General features: G+C 40.6%; 1 protein-coding gene across 2 annotated transcripts in view; it reads right to left on the bottom strand.

Annotated features, from left to right (window-relative positions):
- ap3b1a (adaptor related protein complex 3 subunit beta 1a) overlaps positions 1-21643 on the bottom strand; it is a 58650-nt gene that overhangs the window by 31717 nt on the left and 5290 nt on the right. Inside the window, exons 1-18 of one of the 2 annotated variants that reach the window (XM_085360005.1) lie at positions 19361-19963; positions 16879-16954; positions 16694-16768; positions 14502-14597; positions 14189-14349; positions 12762-12828; positions 7323-7505; positions 6305-6454; positions 4707-4804; positions 4519-4573; positions 4365-4436; positions 4110-4172; positions 3873-4005; positions 3654-3763; positions 3366-3542; positions 2331-2517; positions 1516-1646; positions 173-314 (exon numbers count right to left, since the gene is read on the bottom strand). In XM_085360005.1, the coding sequence (XP_085216131.1) occupies positions 173-314; positions 1516-1646; positions 2331-2517; positions 3366-3542; positions 3654-3763; positions 3873-4005; positions 4110-4172; positions 4365-4436; positions 4519-4573; positions 4707-4804; positions 6305-6454; positions 7323-7505; positions 12762-12828; positions 14189-14349; positions 14502-14597; positions 16694-16768; positions 16879-16954; positions 19361-19539 (2155 nt within the window). In that variant the 5' untranslated portion in view covers positions 19540-19963. Of the gene's footprint in view, positions 1-172; positions 315-1515; positions 1647-2330; positions 2518-3365; positions 3543-3653; positions 3764-3872; positions 4006-4109; positions 4173-4364; positions 4437-4518; positions 4574-4706; positions 4805-6304; positions 6455-7322; positions 7506-12761; positions 12829-14188; positions 14350-14501; positions 14598-16693; positions 16769-16878; positions 16955-19360; positions 19964-21643 lie in introns of those variants that run through there. The other variant, XM_085360004.1, reaches the window with a different exon arrangement.

Here is a 21643-nt window from a genome sequence, read left to right as displayed (position 1 = left end):
ATACCAAACTTTGATATGCTTTGCCCCGTGCAGGATAGTCGGATCATGGCCTCAAATAATGAGTGTGTCACTAAATCAACCAGTCATGCTAATGTTGGTTATGCTAATAACCAACAACATTAACTTAGCCTCATAAAAGGGGAAACTTTAAATCGGACAGATAGAAACAAACCTTCGCTGCTGCTGCTGCTGTCTTCACTTCCACTGCCGCTGCTGTCGGATCCTTCCTCCTCTTTCTCATCTTCATCATCTGAGTAGAACTTGTCAGATTTAGGCTGTTTGGTCTTCCCAACTATTGGTGCCGACTCTCTCAGCTAAACGGACACAGCAGAGGGAAGATGGACCGGTTAAACTACAGAATCCAACTCAACTCAGATTCTAACTCATGCTTAAATTGCATGAGTTAGAATCTATAAAAATCTGATTCCTAACACGTAACAGAGGCATGTTCACATTTTGCACGTTGTGTAGCTGCTGGTCACTCCACACAGGCTTCCTAAATGTACTCAATTAAGCAAAACCAGCAGTGGCTTTTTCAATTAAAGGAGTTTTTAGCAGTATGTCGTCACCACCAAATCCCCAAATATGTTTCTGCTAAAGCTCAGACTTAAGTTTGTTGACACCACCGCTTTATTGCTGCTTATTGTTGTATCAGGAGACACACAAAGTAACAGTGATAAACCTGAGAGAAAATGCTAAAGCAATAATGTCCCTCACAAAATAAAAACTAAACTAAACACAAGAATAATTCTATAAAGGTTGTAAATGATCATGCTTAAAATATAAATAAATCTTTTCTACGTTTTCTTTTCTATATTTTCTGTGTTGCTCAGTCATTGGTTGACTGATAAAATGTGGGAAAAATGAGAAAAATGCACCACTTCATAAATCCTCACAGAATAATCTAAGGTGCTGCACAAAGGCCAAGTATGCAGCAAATGAGAACTACTTTGAAGTGTAATTTGAAAACAAGAATAAAGATTTGCAGCTGGAAATTAGGAAAACTTGTCACCTTTAAAAACAGTCAGTTTGGAGTTCCCCTCCAGTCAGCCAAGTAATAGTTGGAGGTAAAACCAATGATCTTCTCATTTTTTCCTGACAAATGCTTCATAATGTTAACAGAGAGCCTATGACTTCTAGAATCAGGACTGAGATGTGGTGCATTCTCTTTCCTCCCCTAAGGGCATGAGTTTCCTCACATTTGAGCTAGTTTTGAATGTCTGATTTGGCTCACGTTTTTCTTTACACATCTTGAATACTGCAAATATGATGAGGAGTGTGTAAAAGGCAAAAAAGCAACACATCTGAACTTGTCATGTAACATATACACACACTCAGTGTGTTGTGTTTTTGCAGAAAATGTGTATTCAAAAAACCCACTGTGAAAAACACAACAACAAAAAGTGACCGCATTAAATATAAGTGAGTCCAAAAAAACATTTTTAATGCGTAAAATAGTCTCCTGAATTTTACACATCTGGTGTGTAAAGACGTTTAGGAAGGTGGATTTCTTACTGGTTCAACAATCTCCACGTTTCTCACAGACTGGTCGGGAGCAACAGCAGGCCAGTCTGGGAGCTCCTGGTACCCAGTGGCTTTAAGGTTAAGACTGTGGGAGAGAGTGCCCAGCTGGTAACGGTCTCGATCTGAAAGTATCAAGAAGAAAAATTATGGGGAAAAAATAAAAAAGTTTTTAAAAAAAAAGTTTAATAAGTGGTGGAGAAATGGGATGGGGCAGCAATGACCTCACTGTGTTCTAAATGAAGGAAACAGCTTATAGTGGCATCTTCTCCACCAAGCACCGTCACCTCTCTGTCTATGATAACACGTGATCACACTCCCTGCTCTGCCTTCCCAAATGGCGGCACAAGAAGACAATCAGTGCGTGTGCTCTGGGAGGTGTGATTTGCCAACCACAAAAAAGGACTACTTCTGAATATTAAGAATGACAGAGGCCGTTAACACATTCATAAACATCCAGTAAGTGCAAACTGAGCTGGAATGTTAATGTTGTAGAAGGCAGCTTTTCTCTGGTGTCAAGCGGGGGAGAGAAAGAAAAGACAGCTAAATGAGAAAGCCGGAAAAAAGGTTAGCATGAGCGCAATAATTTACCCATCTCATTAGTGTGAGGTAAAGGTTTCTGACCTAACTGCCCTTCAGAGAGACACACACACACACAGCAGAATAATAAAACCTCAGCCTGAATCAACTTTGCATACTGCAGGAAATAGAGCCACTAGGTTTGAAATAGATGAGCAGCTAATATGTATTCAGTGATGCGGGAGAGGAATGAAATTTAATCTGAAAATGGAAAAGGTATTTAAAAGTACCTTTGAAGGCAGACTCGAGCCCTGGAGCCGGTTTGGGGGCCAGTAAGATGCGTCGAGCGTACTTGCTGAGCGCACCGCTCTTCTCGTTGGGCACTATCAGCTGCCGTATGAATCGTGTTCGGTCTCTGATGTCGTAGTTCTGGTCGTATTTGCCGAGGTTCAGGATGTACTGGGTCAGCAGCTTGGTCTGGGGACAAAAGTGTGGGTGTTTCAATGCTTTATGTACTTAACCAGCAGGTCCCCACGAGATTAGAAACTTGAAAGGAGACCAACCCAAGACAGACCATTAGGTTGTGAATATTTGAAAAAGTCAAGCACAACAAAAAATGTCAAGGAAACAATTCAAGTATTTAAGAGGAAGATGAAACCAGTTAAAAATAAATAAATAAAATAATTAAAAATATATCATTAGAGGTGCTGTTTTGGACAGAGCTGTGGAAGCATAAAGCAGACACGTTTGCATAACATCCAACTAACACTTTAGAAATCAATGAACTCTTTCAGTGATGCCTGCAAACCTGGTGTACAACCAGCTGAACTGAGCCAGGAGCAAATGTGAGTGTCGCTCATCAACAGGCATCTCCTTCTCCACAAGGCTAGAGTCCTTACTTCAAAACCCCCGTCTCACCCAAGCACAGGGAGACAGAGCACTTGCACCAACATAAATGATTTAGGTAGACATAAAAACAAAATCTGCTCCTGTCGTGACAGCAGCATTATCGCCCCAATCTTTTACTGAATTGTCATTACAAGGAGCAAGAGGTGTGATAATGTGCTTTGAGAAGGCAGCGTCTGGGCTCATAAAATCAGCTCACACACCAATTTTACCTCATCTGACTCAATGGGTCTGCAGACACCAAGTGGCTCTAGAAGATGCATTACATTAAAACTGCTTCACAGCTCTGTACTTGAAATGGGTATTTAGCAATAAGTTGCAACTATTCGCACATAAAGCTCTGTAAACAGTTACACACACACACACACACACACACACACACACACACTTGATTTTTCTCTGCATGTCTTATTTTGCACCTGCTTAGAGTTGGTCAGGTAGAGCTTTGCAGCTAGATTGACAGTCTGCAGCTTGACGATGTCCTCCTCTGCTGTGAACGTCTTTGCCATCTTGCGCAGTACATCGGGCGCAATCTTTGGCACCTTCTCGCAGTACTCTCCCATCAGCCACAGGATGCTGGCTCGGGCCATGGGAACCTGCAGTTGAGGGTGACATATCAGAGACAAAGAGCAGCACCTGTCACAGTGTTATTTCAGACACAATGCTCCAGTGATAACTTTCACGAGCAGCACAATCATGAACCGTACAGTGACGTTATCGAAGAGCTTGGCCATGTGTTTGATGATGTCACCGTGCTGAGTGGGTTGAGTCTGAAGCAGCTTCTTGATGACCACGATGCTCTCGGCCACCACGGTCTCTGGAGAACCGAAACAAGTCTTCACAAAACTGGACAGAGCCGACATCTCTAATGACGAGCTCAAAGTGCAAATATGGATTCAGGTAACTATTCAGTGAGGGCTTTTTACCGTCTCTATTAGAAAGCAGCAACACCAGACCGTTGAGGCATGTGTCCGTCACCTCAGAGATGTTGGTGGCGCACCTGCCGATGGCCTGGATGGTAGCTGCTGCGAACGCCTTGTCCTGACTCTTCACGTAGGTCTTGGAAAAAATAAATAAATAAAAAGAAAGATCAGATGTACTCAGTGTAATACCCCAACTGGAAAGTAGGTAACACATCTAATCACACAAAGAAAACAACAAACCTGGAATTCTCTCAGAATTGTGGAGATGTTAGCTTCATTAGCTAGATTGGTCAGGATCTCCAACTGGAAAAATCATAAACAGAAAGGTGACTGTTGTTAGGTTCACGAAAAGGTCAAAGAGGCTCAAAAGCCAATATGGCAGTATTTAAATGTGTCAAGCTTGTACATAATATTATACTATTACACATAATACTAAGCTCAGTATTCTTATTTGAGCTTACATGTACATAATGCAGAAAATAAAACAGGGGCTACCTTTAGTGTTTTGATATGCGTGGCATCTGTCGATCTCACATAGAAACTCTTAATGAAGGGCTCAAACATCCCCTGTTTGAAGAGAACTCGTGTTACTACACAGGCTGCATCAACCCAACACACTCTCATCCCTCTGCTATCCATGAGCACTCACCTTTCTCTGTATAGACATCGTGGCGATGTTCTGAAGCACAATGTACTGCACTTCTCTGCACACAACAGCAAGAAGACAGCACATTCAGACATGGACATAGTCACTAGCAGCAAATACGCAAATGCTGTATAAATATACACACATATATATGTATTATCATTATTATTATTATTATTATTATTATTTACCTGTGGCTTCTCAGGAGTCGAACCAGTGACTTGGTGACAATACTGACTTCATGTTTAGGAGCCAGATGCCAGTAAAGCTGAGCAACAGCCATCACTACCTAAAAATATCAACCCAATAAGATAATAAGTAGATTATCTCACAGCATCTTATTAAAACAAACTTGTTACTTTCTGTCTGCTCACACTAAAATCGTCTTCCTTCACATGCATTTGCTCAGGCTCTACACCGGCACTCTCAAAGAGACTCTAAAAGTCATTTTTCAGAAGCGCTTTAAATAGCAGGAGGACGTGTGTCCGTCGTTGCAGGCACAATGAGAGGCTTCGGGCGTCTATGAAGATTGAGGATGTCACTGTGTTGTCATGAGTAAAGACATAGCATGTCACATTTTAATCAACACTTTCATTTGGGAGCATTTTTCCTTCCCGCTGCTACATAGCGACAGAGACCTTGAGGCTCCCGGATGATGGAGACCTGCACTCACTCTGGTTTTTATCGCTTTTATTCAGGCTTGTGTGGCGCATTAAGACAGGTATTCTCGTGTCTTTGTGTGTGTGGCGTGTCCTTTGTATGTAGTACTTTGAGTGAATGTGTTATTGCACATAAATGTGTCCTTCCAGGGTTACAACAGCATTAGCTGATGTGTTCAGTAGGCAACAGACACAAAGAGACGCTGTGTTTCCTACTATGTCCATCAACTTTGGATGTGTGTTCATTCGACTAAAAACAGTCGTATTAGTCTATGCATGTTTGCATACCATTAAAAAAAGTGCCATAATAATGTGTGAATGGAGCCTGTAACTTGTTTATGAGGGGACTGCTTCTACAGATGGTGTTACAGTTTGTTAGCCTGACGTCTGAATCAAACAGGTCTAGAGGTCTGTCTGTGACAGGCAACCTCTGGTCTCTCACTTCCCAACTGATCAGGGATGATTGTTGCTGAATGTTGCCCACTGTCTCCAGATGAAAAACACTGCATGATCATTTTGGCTGCTAGAAGGCTGCTGCAGTTACCTATAATTCCTACACACTGCAAACACTCGCTATATTCTCTCCAAGCTATACTGAAACTTGAAACGAAGAATGTTCTCCTTCAAAGTAAAAGTAAAGTAAGTAAATTAAAATATGTGCTGTGGCAATATTTTAACAACTACAGCAATCACAAAGAGGGTTTTTGGTGCAGTACTGTATACCTCTTTGCCACCAATTTCATGCTTCCAGCAACCTTCAGCATCCACCCATCAAATGGTTGCAGAATATACCCTTTTCCCCAATGACCAGCTGTTACCGACTGTTCTCCAGGCCTGCATGAATAAAACTTTTGCAACTCATTTCATAGAGACTTGGCATATAACTATAGACCAGTGACACTGTTTTAACAAAAACTAAAACAGTAAATTTACCTCCTATCTTTCTGCAGATACCGCCCGACTGCACCAGTCTGTTTCTGTGCATCTCACACTGATGCTAATCAATCAGCGATACAGATTCTTATTGATGGAGCATGAGTTACCATGGCAATGTGAACCACATTAGTAACCATGAAAACCCAGGGTTAAACCTGAACTTGTGTCTACATGTCAGCGTTTGAGTGACTCACAGCGGTGTTCCTGCTCTGCAGTAGAGGTTTGGTGTTCCTGAGCAGCAGCCTGTGATCTGGATCCATGATGTAAGGCTTTGCTTCTGTCTGGTCTTTTTTTTCCTCAGAGTCAGAGTCATAGAAGGCTTTATTCTCATCAAACTCAGCACCCTGAAACACAAGCATAGTACATCAAACTAATGCACAAAACTATTTTAATAAAAATAACCCTCTAACAAAATTACAATTAATGATTTTTATTGGATTCTTGTGAACTAAAAATGCCCAGCCCTCAAGCTGAAGGAACACTGCCTTTTAAGTCTTGTTGGAGTGCTTGGTTGGTGAGATGCATCTATAAACTGTACATGTCCAATTAATTCATAAGTAAGACTGTCATAAAAAATGAAGCACAAACATGTGGACTGTACTATTTGTCAGATAACTTAAACCGTGTGTTTTAATGCTCTAAATTTATGCTTTTTAACCTGGATGTTTATAGAGACTGACTCTCTTTCGGAGCTGGTGTTAAGTGGCTATTCCAGGAACTGCCATTTTTGGCACGGACCACTTTGACAGATGTGCTGACACAGGCAGCTGTGGCCAACTGTCTGCTAGGCCTCACTTCCTCTAATTTAAGTCACTGAACTGGTGATCTCGAGTGCATTTAAGCTCATGGTTCACTTTGGAGAATGCTTAAAAAGGCAATAGCTATCAAGTAATGTGGTTTGGTGTGAAGTACAAGGAGAGTTATTAGTCTGTTTGATAGCACTAAATAGCCTGTGCCCGTGTGATGCACCCATGCAGTTTATAGATGCAGTGTGCTAACCAAGCTTCTTAGCATAATCCAACCCTGTTGTCTTAATATGGTAACTTCTGTCTCCAAAAACATAACAGCAGTCAACTGTTTCACAAATGTGCAGTCCAAAAAAAATCAACAGGTGGCGTCACACTGGCTTTGCACATCTTTTACATACAGTCTATGTAACTGGTACTTTACAAATGTGAATCACTATTGCTTTTTGGCCCATGAAACCCTTACCTCCGTCCAGGGACTGGTGAACTGTGTCCTGGCATAGCGGGTCAGCATAGAGATGATGACCACCTGGCCCCACTCCTCCACATCCACCAGCAGATTACACAGTTTTCTGTAGTTCTTGTGGATCAGATCGATGCGATCTGGGCACACCTCCTCAAAGGCCATGACCACACTCCCAGCCACCAGCTATAGAAAGGATCAAAATTAAAACAAAGAACAGAGAGAAGCAAACTCGTGAGGAAAATGTCCCCCCCCCCCATTTATTTCACTCCACTGTTAACATGTGAGTTAATGAGGGTTGTATAGATTTGTTAAGCAAATTGGCTAAGCTGCAATATACACAAACTCTAGAGAAATAAAACACTGGTTAACAGACGTGACCCTGGATGCAAAGTATTATAATTGCACTTTCAAAAAAGCAATGGCAATTTACAGCTTTGATTAAAATACACAGTTCATCCTGTAAGCAGTTAGTTGATATTTGAAAGTAAATTGTTTGCACTTAAAAACATAAGTTTTCTACTGCTTTGTGTTTGAGAGAAGCCCATCAGTCAGAGTGTTTTTCTCAAGCATAAGTGTTCAGTTCATGTGGAAAGCAAGCCAAGGAGGAAGCAGCAGCTGAGAGATCCAATAATCAACTATGCTTTATTGGTAAAGGGAAAAAACCCATTTGACTGTTGCTCACCTCCCACTCCCACCCACACCATCACCCAAGTGCCTGCTGCCTCGCTGACTGACTGCAAGGCTGAGTGAGTGACACGGCAGTGTATTAATATGCAAACAGCATTATCGCAGGCAGGTGAAGATGAAGAGAAAGGGAGCAGAATTCAGTCTTCCCAATTAAAGCCTTCTGGCCCCTGGTGGCCCTGTGGGAACCCAGAGCATTTACCCATCAGCACTGTCATGAGCCTGCATTGATTGCGTGAGTGTGAGAGATGTGCATGTGCATAGCTGCCGTCTGTAGATTCCCACAGAAATCACACACAAACAAGTATGTTTTACTATACTGCAGTGCTGTATATATAGTTATATTTCATGATATGCACAGGAATTTTATGTATATTCAAGGAATGACATGGCGCTCCGGACAGTGATTAATGTACTAAGGCCAATAGTAACACACACAGACACATGCATAATTCTAACTTTCATTTTTCCTGTCTTGATTATTCCAACTCATTTTTCATGTGCATTTCTCAGTCCTCCTTTGCATGTCTTCAAATAACCCAGAATGCAGCAGTTAGGCTGCCAACAAAAAACAACACATACTCCTGTCACCCCTATTACTGCTTCACTTGCTTCAGTGAAATTGAGAATTTTAAAATGTTATTATTTACATCAGTGTATCCAGAAAGTATTCGCAGCACTGTGTAGAATTATAAGGTGAAAAATGAATTTAATCAATTTTGGAAAAAAGGCTGAAACATGATCAAATGTGGAATAAGTGACGCACTTCTAATACTTTGCGGATACACTGTACAAAGTTCTATAATGCCAGGCTCCTGTATATATAGCAAAACTGTTGACAAGTCTTTCCAGTAGTCAGCCTGTTCAATCATCAGGTCCACACTCTGTTTTAAATACAGAGGCAACCACACCTTTGAGGTTGTACCGCTTAAACTTTCTGCCGTCATCAGCCCACCGGGTTAACTGAATCTGGTCTTCAACAACTGCTGAAAACTAATTATTATACTTACTTTTAATTGTAGTTCACACAAAAATCAGTTTGAAAGTATAACCCTAAACCATGTTTCACTATATCCTATCATCATCATCATCATCATCATGAGTCTAAATGGAACTTTAAGAAAAAATAATTAGTTAAAGCCACAAAAATTAAATCATCACACCTCTATCCAATCATTTCAGAATTTAAAAAGAATTTAAAGCACTTGTACAACCACTGTAATATATAGAAAGACGTTCCAATGAAAACTATTCATAGAGTCTGACCGGTAGCATAAATCTTTCCAGCAACCTTCATTTAAGCATCAGTGTCAATAACATTTTACAGCAGACTAACTTAGTCAAAGCATTTAGTAAAACATGGATTTTTAAGTATGTCGTGTGTATTTTTGTCTTCTTCTGACCCTCTCCTGTCTCTGAGGCTATTAAAAGCAACACTCCTTAGCACGTGCATCCTGCAGCAAGGCTTTGTGCATTCTCTACCAACTTCCCCCATTAGACACAGCTCCAAGGTAAACTACATGCACCATCAACAAAACTGACACCCCAATCTATGGAGTTCATACACCTCCTCCCCGTCCCCTACCTCGGCCATATTATCTACCCTGCATGACAAGCCGGTAATGGAAAAATCACACTAAGCAAATGGTTCTTCTAATAACAATAAATTTCCTATAAAATTATGAAGGGCTCAAACCGTTTCCTTGCATCTATTTTGCTATGAATTCTAATTAGGGTGCCAGGAAGGCAGAGTGCTGGGTCATCACGTCAGAGACAACGCGCGCCTTTTTGATTGATGGCCCGGTGTGGGGTCGGCCTATCCTCCCTCTGCTTACTCTCTTCTTTCTCCCTCCCTCCCTCTCTCCTTTTTCTCTTAAATTAATGGGCATCTCACCTAGCCCCTAATCATAGTACCCCCACTGCCACTCCCCCCAACTGCTCCTCCTTTCTCTTCTCATTTCAATTTTGCAGAAGGTGCATGGGGGAGAGGGGGAGAGAGGACGGGAGAGATCGATCATTTATCTTGTAATGGCTGGATAATAGATCCATCACGGTAAAACAGCTGCACAAACTCCTGTGTTGTCTCTGTCATCAGGCCTTCCCATTTTCTCTTTAAACCATCCTGCCTATAAGCAGCCCCCCCACCCACCACCACATGTGTCACAGCCATTTAACCAAAGAGGCACATCTGTAAAGGTAAATGTCAGTAGGCCTGGACAACGCCATAGCCTGAATGATAACCAAATGCTTCCATCTCCCACTAACACCATTGTAATACCAGTTCAACAGCTTTAAGCCACACAGCTAACTTAGTATGAAGAAAAACTGTGCAACAAATTGAAATCTGACTGAAAAGCTGCCAGAAAAACGTAAGGTTCCAATAGAGTTGTTGTTAAAAACTGAAATTTCGATAGCTTTATAAATACAAAATATGTTTTTCGTTATGTAAAACCAGATCCGTAACCCTGCTGTACATGCTGACTCATCTACATTAAACATTAGCACACCTAAATGTCTAGGCATGAATGCATATGGATACCCTTTATAGTCAAGTCTCATTAAATTATTTATAAGCACATCTAATAACAACTGGCATTGATCAAAGTGTGATACAGCGTTAAAAAACATCCACAAAAACCCCCATCAAAACTCGATCTGATTTACAGGCAAAGGAATTAAAATGAGTTTTCAACCAGGTCTTTAAAAACAGTCTTTGTTGGTGAATGGGGTTTACCGGGGGTTAGGAACAGCTATTCGAAAGGCTCAGTCTCCTCTATGTTTCACCCTGGACAACAAGACAAATAACCCAAGGACATCTCCTTAGCAAACTTCCCTGATCTCGTGGGAACGTGCGAAATTAAAAGAGGTAATAGTGACCTTTCCAGTCACCTTGTGACAAACACAGTTTGGGGAATTGGCCTCTTTTCTAAACTGCAATTTTTAACTTAACTATGACATTTTTTCATAGCAGGAGAAGATGGATTTTTGACAAATTCATGTGATATTCAACCAATGTTCATATATCCAAGCCAGAACTAGTTATGACTAGTCATAAGCAATGACATTCTGATATTTTTATTAAAATAAAAAAATGATACAAAATGCAAAAATTACATACAGAGGATGGCGATCTGGCCTGTGTTATTTTTACGAATTAGATATGTAATCTTTAGTCATTTACAACCGCTCCAAATGCCTTTTCTTTTTCTCCAATATTATAAGCAACATTATCGAGAGGCTAGCCTGGAAAATTAGCATTTCATGTCTGCAAACATCAACAGATGTGATTTTGATGAAGAAAATCAAACCAGCAAAAGCTGAGATATATCAACTCAGTCTCTAGTAGACAAGCAAAATAGTCCAGATTTCTAATGCTGAGAGCTAATGCTGTCTGTAATTTGAAATTTGGACATATACAGTTAATTTTTGGCAAAACTGTATGAAAATAGTGTTCAAGTGTTAACATACCTGTTAAAACTGTTCCCTTTTATTTAAACTGCAGTCTTGTTTTCACTTTTAGATTTCAGCAGGGATGAAGATCATAGATCGGCACATTTGTTTGTTTGGACCACACGTATTTTGTGAGATATTCGCCTTTGTAAACTTAAGGCAGTCATAATGTGAGATATTTTCTTAATATGAGACAAGGATTAAAAAATACTTTGCCACCCCAAAGTAAGTACGACCGCTGAGTTCATAACAGAACCTACATAACAAATATTCACAATCGCAATCAATCCAGCTGATACATAACAACTGATGTCATCATCAGGGTTTTTATTTCACACTTACAAAGATCCTAGAAAGTTTTTGAAGGCAGCACAAAACAGCCATCCAGCTAGTACACTAACACTTGAATGTAGTAGCAGGAGTAATCCTTTCCATTACATATAATATAACAAGAACCTCTGATGGCACCGATTCAGCTCTGGACATTATTGTGGGACTTGTAAATTCTACATGGCATCGTCGAATGCATCGCCTCACTTGAAAGCTATTCAGCATCCACTGCATTTAGGTTTTTCACCATTCATCACCGACTGATGTGCTTGTGCGTCTGTGTGATGATAGTGCCCTCTCTCTCTGTCCCCTGCCTCACAATGTGGGCTCCAACAGGGAGAAGTCATCTGTCTTCGTTAGCGTCTGGGGCTAAATATGCTATGCATCTGGTACTGGGCTTCCACTCCCCCCCCCATTCCCGTTTGGCCTAAGCCGCTTTGCTTTGTTTATATAATGGTAGGCATACTGTATGAATACATAATTATAACAAACTGTGCATGATTTGCACATGCAAACACAACGCACTGCATCCTCCAGCCAGTGTCTACATATTTGAAATTGGCATTTCAGCACCCTTAGTATTCACTGTGACCTCGTCAAATTAATGCGCTGCCTGCTGACTTCTAATGCACCTTCTGCATTGTGTCTGTGATTGGCCAAATTGCAGAATTTGAGAATCCAAGTCATTTACGGTCCATTTTGGGAGAAAATTTGAAAAAAAGAAGAAGCTGGCCTTTGAGAAAATTAAGCTGACACTAGCATCAGTGCGAAAATTCCTTCCAAATGGACACTTAACAAGGAGCATCTGAAGATGTGTGGGTTTAAGTGGGTGTTAACAAACCGTGGCATTGCCGAATGAGCTGTGGGATGGAGAGCTAAGAGAAGAATCACTTGACTGGGGCGCCCTCCAGTGGTCTTCGTTGTCAAACATGGGAGGTGTACTGTGAACCACTACGGTACTCTGTGTCTGCTTACCGTGCTTTTGTCTTTCAATAGTTTCTCGATCACTTCGATCAGCTGCTCCTTCTGATCTGGGTCGAGGCTGAGGACAAAAGACAAAGAGGTTGGAAACTAATTGTCAACTACAGAATGGCAATTATTCACATACAGACTAACAAATTAAATCATGTCCCTGCTGTGCGTTCAGAATACAAAGATGTCTGTGCGTGTTTAACCAAAGCCACTCCCTGCATCAATCCGTCACTGCTTCACTTTAGACTACTGTAAAACATCATCATTGACCATATTTTTAACCTGTAAAACACTCTAGGTTACACTGCTGGTATGTTAGCAGACACGAGAGTAGCTGCTTTTGATTAACAGAGACCAGTTAGATCAGCACGAAACATTTTCATAACCAATTAAATCCAGTAGCCCGAAACTACTACTAATCCAGAGCTTGATACAGGCCCTCAGTTTATCCTCTGTCTGAAACAAGCTGTTTTAGCCCCTCCCCTTTTAAGGCAACCCTACCTCCTAAAACCGCTTACCTGTGATTGGCAGCTCTTCACAAGTTGCTGTGCTCACACAAACAGGTTGCATGCCATGTTTAATATGAGTAGTAGTATGTAGCCCTATATTCAGTTTTCATTCATTTTATTTAAAAAAAATCAATTAAAATACAAATTCCAAACTGAACATAAGATCGTTCTTTGTGAAACAGGCTTCCCCAAAGCCTACGAGTTGCATAAAATCAGGTAACAAACAGCAAATATATATACAATTCCAAATGTACATTATCATACCAAAAAGAATCACTAAATATCCTACGATTGCCGTAGGAATCATAAAATAAAAACATTTTTAAAAATCCAATACATCTAGACAGTGGCACATGAAAACGATAGGATAAGCCTCACGTAGAGCAAAGTTTTGACTGATCCATGCTATACAGGCTTCAAAATCAAGTAGCAACGATTATTTTAGAGGTGTTTTTTGTTTGAAGACAGGCATTTTAAAAATGTGTTGAAGCTTTTTCCAAATGTATGGACTTCTACAGCTCACAGTAAACTTATTACCCCAAACTTATCACTTTGTAAGGGCGGTTTCTGTCTTCTATGTGTACACTGGAATAAACTCACAAAGCCTTTTGCCAAGTCTCTACAATATAGAACAGAACATAAGGAAAAGCATAAGAGGTCTACGATATATAGAGCATGAAGGAATTTCAAGAATCTGATAGAAGCAGTGCAGATAAATAGCAAAACTGTGCCAGGTTTTCTAAAGAACCATCACTGATCATCAAACATGCACCTACTACTAAGATAAGAGAGCGATAAAAGCGGGGCAAAGCCCCTTATGCCAACATTGCCCAACCTTCACTGCATTTACTGCTCAGTTCACTGTTGAGGCAGTAAGACGAGCCAGTAAAACTTACAAGTCTTTACCATTGATGTCTTTACCTGTACAGCTTTTGGATCGCATGTGCTGAAGTCTTCCTCACATATGGGGACAGGTCAGCTGCAGCCTCCTTGATGGCCAGCATCATAATGGGGACAATAATGGGGACGCGGATACTGGACAAAACCCTCAGAGCACTAGCCCGGATGAACTGGTTTGGGTCCTGGCACAGAAACAAATTGTCAGCGAGACAGTGTGCCACAACAAAAACAGTGCCTCCCAGCACCAAGAGAAAAGCAGGGAGAAGTGAGACATTTATCATCCTCTGATCATCAACACATTCATCTATCCGCATCCAGAGAGACTGAATGTTACCTTAAGGGCCCGCTGGAATGTGCTAATAGACAGCAATGCCAAGTCCTGCTGCTTCTCTGCATACCTCACCAGGTACACGTACACAAGTTTCTTGAGCTGCGAAGAACAATGACATCAAAAACAGCAATAAAACGAAACGGCTATAAAAGAAAAACCACTGCAGCAGACATGAAACTAATCAAGCAAACCAGCTGTGTTGGAAAATTTAAGCAGGTTTGTGTGAGGACACACCGTTTTGTTTTTTTACAGACAAGAAGAGTACAAAATATAACACAATACAAAAATCGGCTTCCTTTACGTTGATTTTTCTAAGGGAAAAATTTGAGTTTATTATTTTAAAAGACTGGGGGTTGGCGGTTGGGGGCGGGTCGATGGAGGTGGAAAGCTTTCCTGTTTTAATTTCAAAACCTGCACTCTCAATAGAGAATGGTTTCAGACAGAGGAGCTGTATTATGTGTTTATATTTCCCTCCCGAGTCTTGTGCTTTGGCTCCCTCACCTATTCTTTGCTCACCGGAAAGCCTGAGATAATATTTGTTCTGGATTCTGACAGGTTTAACTAGAGGTCAAAGGTGCTTTGCCTGCTGATTCACATCAGCTATTCCGAGAGAGAATAGACGGAGCTAATTTTCTTCCTATGAGCCTGTTGGGTTGGAGACCATGAAACTGGGAGGAAAGGGTTATGAAAAATGATTTACCTAAGGAACTATTTTTAATTTATAACCTGATTTAAGCTGGAGGTCAGGTCTAAGGTTACATTTTAGGTACAAATCACCAAGCGCTTTAGCTGGTAATCAGCACCATGCTTTCTAATGCAACGAGTATTGACCTGTGGTTTCACAGCACAGTTCTCAATCATCATTGAGGCCATTACTGCTGAAAGTAATGGCATTACTCACTATAAAAAAAAGGAGACAAAACCCATCTGCCCTCAAGGATCGGGTTTGTGTGACCACAGAGCATGCAACGGACTTCGTTTTGAACTGCTAAATAGGCAATTACGTGCAGTACAGATGAAACTTGCTCCATCTCGTGTTATTTTATTTTGTCCCTGAATTTCAGTGTAAAATTCAGTAAATAAAACAAAGAGCACCAACATTAAACCACGAAACGCTATCAATAAACTGCATGTTCTTGTGCAGTTACGCTCACGCTCTAATTGTTGGGGCTCATGGGCAGCTCGAGATGACACGAAGTAGAAGGGATGACGGCGGGAGCGAAATAAGAGGCCATTTTTAGCACGACATACTGTAGCTGAGCAGAAACTGAGAAGAGAGAGAAAGCACAGACCAAGACCTCACACTACCTTAGCAGCTGGTGTGTATGAGGCAGGAGAGAGAAGATGTGACTCGGAGCTCTCTTCCCCCAATTACATCCACCCACCTGCTCCCATACCCCTGCCACGAGCTGGTTCGGCTGCATGCCTCGCACACAGCGCCTGGCCTGGCTGGACCCCCCTCCACACCGGCTTACATGCTGCCTCTCATGCTACCTGATTATTCTGCTGCTGCTAATCAATATTCACAGGCTCTGGGCATGGGAGCGCCTCTTGAGCTGCTGCTGCTTAATGTTCGGTCATTCACTGGAATAGGCGGTGGTTGAGTTTTTCCAAGGCTCGCAGGATTCAGTGGCATGTTGGCGCAAGCTCACAGCAGCTTTACAGAATATTTATGCTGTTGCTACTGCTGTACCAATTTATGGCTCAAAGTAGGGCTGAGAAATAATCTAATTTTAATTAGCTCTGCATAATAATGCTGCTGTTTTATCATACTTTGCGGTCTAAGACACAGAAGTCAGTGCAACTTTGTGAACTTGCTTGAAATGTAATACACCTAACAAAGAGGTGCATTTTCTTACAACTGAAGAGATGTATTAGGTATTTATTTCCATAACACAGACTGTATTCTTACACCGAGTCTATTTAACAATATTATCTCAATCTGCTGCGACCATTTCCCGTTTCCTTGCTTTGCTTTCTGTAGAAACACTAACTTTAAATGTTCAAGCACATGCATGCGTCTAAAGCAAGAAAAAGATTCTCAGTGGATCTAACTATTGTTCTGTAAGTTCCCCCTTTGGGCGTCATGCTTTGGGAAGTCACGTGCTGCGTTACGTGAGAACGAAATGAATCATAACAGTGAACTGCATTAAAATAAATGAAGTAGTGCGCGTTATTTCTCAATCGTGTCATACCTCAATATTTTTACTCGCAACATTCTTCACCACAGCAGGAAACAACTCAGAGGCACTTTTGCCCTTGGCAATGAGCTGGAGAAAAAAAAGAAGACGAAAGAAACAAGAAAAAAAAATTATTACCAGCACAAAACAGCTCAGTTACTTAAAAGAAACGCTTTAGTGGATTCCTGTGATGCACTCACCCCGACAATTCTCTTCATGGCCTCCAGTTTGAGCGACTCCTTGTTGCTCTCCAACATCTCTTTAAGGTCTTCATTCCTGAGGACAGAAGACATCCTGGGTGTTATTGTAGTCAGTGGTTAGTTGCTTTACTTATGTCCGAATTATGATTCAGCGGGAAATCTAGGTTGCAACTTAAGCAGTAACCATCCGCCTAACAGTTTGTGCACCTCTAGAAAAACGTAACTACATGTTGGATCAACGCAGACTGGAATGTTCCAGCCTCGGGTTAAGATCGTAAATGGTAAATGGACTGGTTCTTATATAGCACTTTTCTACTCTACCTGAGCACTCAAAGTGCTTTACAGATTCACTATTTAGAGAGCAGACAAGCACTTTGAGCAGCCAGGGATTGAACCACCAACCCTCCAATTAATAGATGAGCTGCTCTACCTGCTGAGCTAGAGGAGGAACACCCCTGGGGTTTCGGGTTATAAGTTTTTAGATTTGAAGATAACTCATGCTTGTACATAACATGGGCACAAATACAAAAGAATATGTAAATGGATGAGGTGTCTGCTCACAATGCAGCAACAATGGTGTCCTAAACAACAACACAACTGCATCATAACAATGATGCTACTCAGCAATCACATGATCACCACATTAATTCCTTGACTAATTCAACCAGGCAATGTTGCTCAAAAACAACCCACACAACAGGATGCTTGTTCCACAGAGATGCTGTGCAGGATGGAAAGCAAGCTGCAGACAAAAATAAGGAGTGCAGATATGTTCTGTTTTATTTTAGGTATATAATAACCTGGTGCTTATCCAAAATGATCAAAATTAATGACAAGATCAAATCTGCCAATATTTAGCAGTAGTGACTCAACAACATGGCGCTTGAGCTGCAATCCAGATGCATGACATTATTTATCACTGACACAGATGCATTGTGTTTATGAGCTTTGGGTCTGCCCATTGTGAGGAAGCGATGTCTTAAAAACATTAAGTGAATTTGAAAAACACAAACCTCCAAATTGAATTTAGGCAAAAACCTATTACAATTTGGTGATCTAAGGTCAAGGGTCAAGACTTTATCTCGAACTCAGGAATTTACATGCTAATTATTTCACACAAATCCCATATGGAAAAGATATATATAAATCTTACAAAGTTTGTATCTGTCTTGTGTGAATCTTGTATGAAAACAAATGAAAGAGTGAAAACAGATATAAGATCCCTTGAAAAATGATATAAATGAAACTTGTGTGTTTTGGATACTTACTAAAACAATATATGAAAGTAATGAGAAAGTGGCCACTTTCATGAGTAAATCAAATAAGCCTTATATGATTCACTATATGAAGTGGGCCACATCGTATGCAAGTCTTTTATAAGTTTTTACTATTTCTTTTCCATATGGGATGTCTCATAGGATAAAATGAGCAATTATATTTTATATCCTAAAGCTCAAAAAGGTCAAACTTTAGTTTCTTAATCTGTAAACAAAAAAAATAATTTTTGTAGGACAGCAACTAAATCTTTGAAACCTTAACAATATTTTATATAGAGCCTCAAAATGATTGAACTAAATTTGAAAAAAGCTCCACTGCATGTGAATCTGTAATATCTGATATTGTTTGGTATGACTTCAGTATCACTTTAGTCAGTTTACACCACTGAGAAGCAAACGTAACTAATGAAATTCCCAACAACCTTGATTTTACTTTATATCTTACTGTAATAGACAAATGGTGACACTGTTAAATGATATAAAAACTGTCAATTTACGCTGTTAACAAGCATTTCGTTAAAAACACTGACATGTCAGATCTGCTACCATGATATGTGAACTTGTCCAAACATTTAGATCAAACTTTAAACTGTCTTTAACTGCTCCCTTGTACAAAGTCCATGAGATGCTGAACTCGCCTGTGTAACACCCAGGCATCAAACTCACCAACGCCTAGCAGTCTTTCCAAAGGTGAGAATGGGCAACTTTGGGAAGGAAGAACTCCCTTTTAACAGAAAGAAACCTCTGACAGCACCGAGCTCAGGGAGGGGAAGCCATCGGCCTAGTTCAGAGGTGACGGGAAAGAAAACAGCATCTACGCTTCTACAACTTTGGTCACAACTAGACCTGATCCTGTGACATTTTTTAGCATTCAGGAGTGAAAACAGCTTTACTTTTAATTCATTATAGGTTTTCAGTATTTTATTTAAATCCACTTTAAACATTGCCAAGTTAAAAAGACTGCACTCAAGTCAATGACTGTTGTTCATACTTTTTTTTTTCATATGATAATCTTAATTCTAAAGGAATAATTTGTAATGGTAATCTGAAAATTCAGTTTCCATCCACAAATAGTCATCATTTTAAAAATTTGTTACCTGTATTAGTTACATCTAAAGATTTCAGTGTTATTTAAAGGAAAACGCATATATTTAGCTGTCAGATGTTACAAGAAAACAATGACCTGTGTTGTCTTACTACAGTACCCGGCTTTGTGTGAGTCCTTAGGGCTACTGTTGGTGTGTGTGAGTGACTGTTCTTCCTGACTGAGTTCAGGCTTCAGAGTAAGCTGTAAGTTCTCAGCAGACACCAACACTGTCCTCATGGCTCCTGCTGCCTCCGAGCGCAAAGAAGAGAAACCAGCGTCCATACCGCTGCAGTCCATTCAGTGGTGTCTGTGCGTGTGTGTTAGCTGTCTAAAGAACAGAGTCCACAAAACCACGGCTGACTGAATTTCCACGGACCAAAGAGAGCTGTGGTAATTACTTTCCTTCAGAGTGTACTCCCAAGTTCTCTTGGCTTTATTTACAGCTGTCTTCTTGTCCAGTTCATAACTGTCAAAGCTAGGAACTGTGGAAAAACAGCACAGGCTCCACTGCTTTGTCACTGTCATTCACCGGTACTCCCTTCCTCTTCTGTTGGGCAAAGGGGGAAAAAAAAGTCACAAGATGCCCCGTCAGCTCACTAATGGCAAGTCATCCTTATGCCTGAGGGTAATGACCACTTACTTGGCTAATTAGCCATTACTATATTAAACTGTTACTCCTCTATTCTGAAAAATGCTGACTTTCATATGGAAAGCTGTCTCACCTGGCTCCTGGTTGTGTATGTGACTCTGCCTCTGTGTGACTATGGTCACTTCCCTCTAGAGGAAAAAGGAGGGCCTTATCTCTGGTGGGTAAACACTGAGCTACTTTTCATCACCACCACTGCACAATAATCACTTTAAATTGGCACCACTTAGAGCACATGCGTCTGCCAAGTTTTACTGACAATGCCAACAGGACAGGCCGACATCAAAGATAACAGCACCGAGCTGAATGTCAGGAAATACTCCTGAAGATGTGAATGGTACAAAAGGGTTTTGAAGAGGGAGAAATGTGGACTTTATTCCGGAGTAGATGAGTAACATGAGGGCCTGACTGAGTAATGACTCGACTTTGAAATGTTTCGTAAGCAACATTGGCGCAAATTGGGAAAAGTTTTTGCTCTACACAGTATCACATTCATCACACGCAATATGACAGAGGATTATTTTGGCAGGTATATCCAAAGCTCCCTCTTCCAAAAGATTTTCTTGAGTAACATGATAGAAAGTAAAAAGGACAAGGACATAGCTACCATGTTGAAGTCCTGTTCTAAAGTCTCAAGGTGAGCATTTTCACTGTTGCCATCTTCTGTGTTTTGAAACAAGCCATGGATGAATCTGACTGAAATCACGCTCTCATTGGCTGGGGACTTCTGATTGACAGGTTGTTAGCCAGTGAGCATAATGTGGATAATTTCCACAGTCAACTTACTGCTGAATTTAGTAGAAACTACAATGAGTAACTGAGCCCATCGACAAATGTTTACAAAGTCAACCTTCCTACACTTTTATGGGACCAGACATCTTTTTGCAAACACAGGTATCACGACCACACGATGGTCACAAAAAGAATGCACAATTAAAGTGTGTGCTTGCTACACTTTAATCTAAATTGATCCTTTGCACCATCTATAGTAACCATTTAAATATACTCTGTTGCAGAACACAGACAGCAGGAGACCTAACGGCCAAAAAGTTATTCCCGTTATAGTTCTTTGTAATCCGCCGCCTGGGCACATGCTTGCTTGGTGCATTGTAATATAAATTCTCTGTGGACGAAAATCACAACACAGGGACCCAAGTGGACCCGTGAACATGAAAAGTATAAAACGGCAATCACTACTTGGCTGTCGGGTCACCAGCTGTATGTGTCCACAACAGAGTATAATCCAGGCTTCAGTGAGCACTAAGTACAATAGTACATATTTGCACATGAGCGGAACAAATCTGTGTTTGGTAGCGACAGAAATATCCAATTTTCTTTCCTTTTTTAAAAAAAAGCAAACAAAAAAAAACATAGCATCCAATTTTTTTCTGTTTACACTGAAAACCTAAACAACTCAAATAGTTAAAAAGAAAGAAAGAAGAAGAGCTGCATCACATGTGGCTGATTATTAGCTTTTCAAATCTTTTTTCCCCATCACTGCTGAGATTGATTAGAATATAATACACCCATGGCAGTCTCCTAATGAATATTTATCACAAACAGGCCACATGTGTATCCATCTCATTTAATGCTGTGTTGTAATATGTGAACGCAAACACATTTTATTATGTAGTCTCCCCTTTTTGCAGAAATCTGAACACAGACCTTATGATGTGTATAGAAAATAACTTGTATAAAATTAGAAAATAAAATATTTTCATGGTGAAAATATTTCTTGGCACTCAATCATCATCA

The sequence above is a fragment of the Diplotaxodon limnothrissa genome, linkage group LG7, assembly GCF_057381915.1.
Source record: "Diplotaxodon limnothrissa isolate DT_005_m linkage group LG7, D_limnothrissa_male_GT1.1, whole genome shotgun sequence".
Taxonomy (NCBI): domain Eukaryota; kingdom Metazoa; phylum Chordata; class Actinopteri; order Cichliformes; family Cichlidae; genus Diplotaxodon; species Diplotaxodon limnothrissa.
This window is presented reverse-complemented; position numbering and strand designations above follow the sequence as displayed.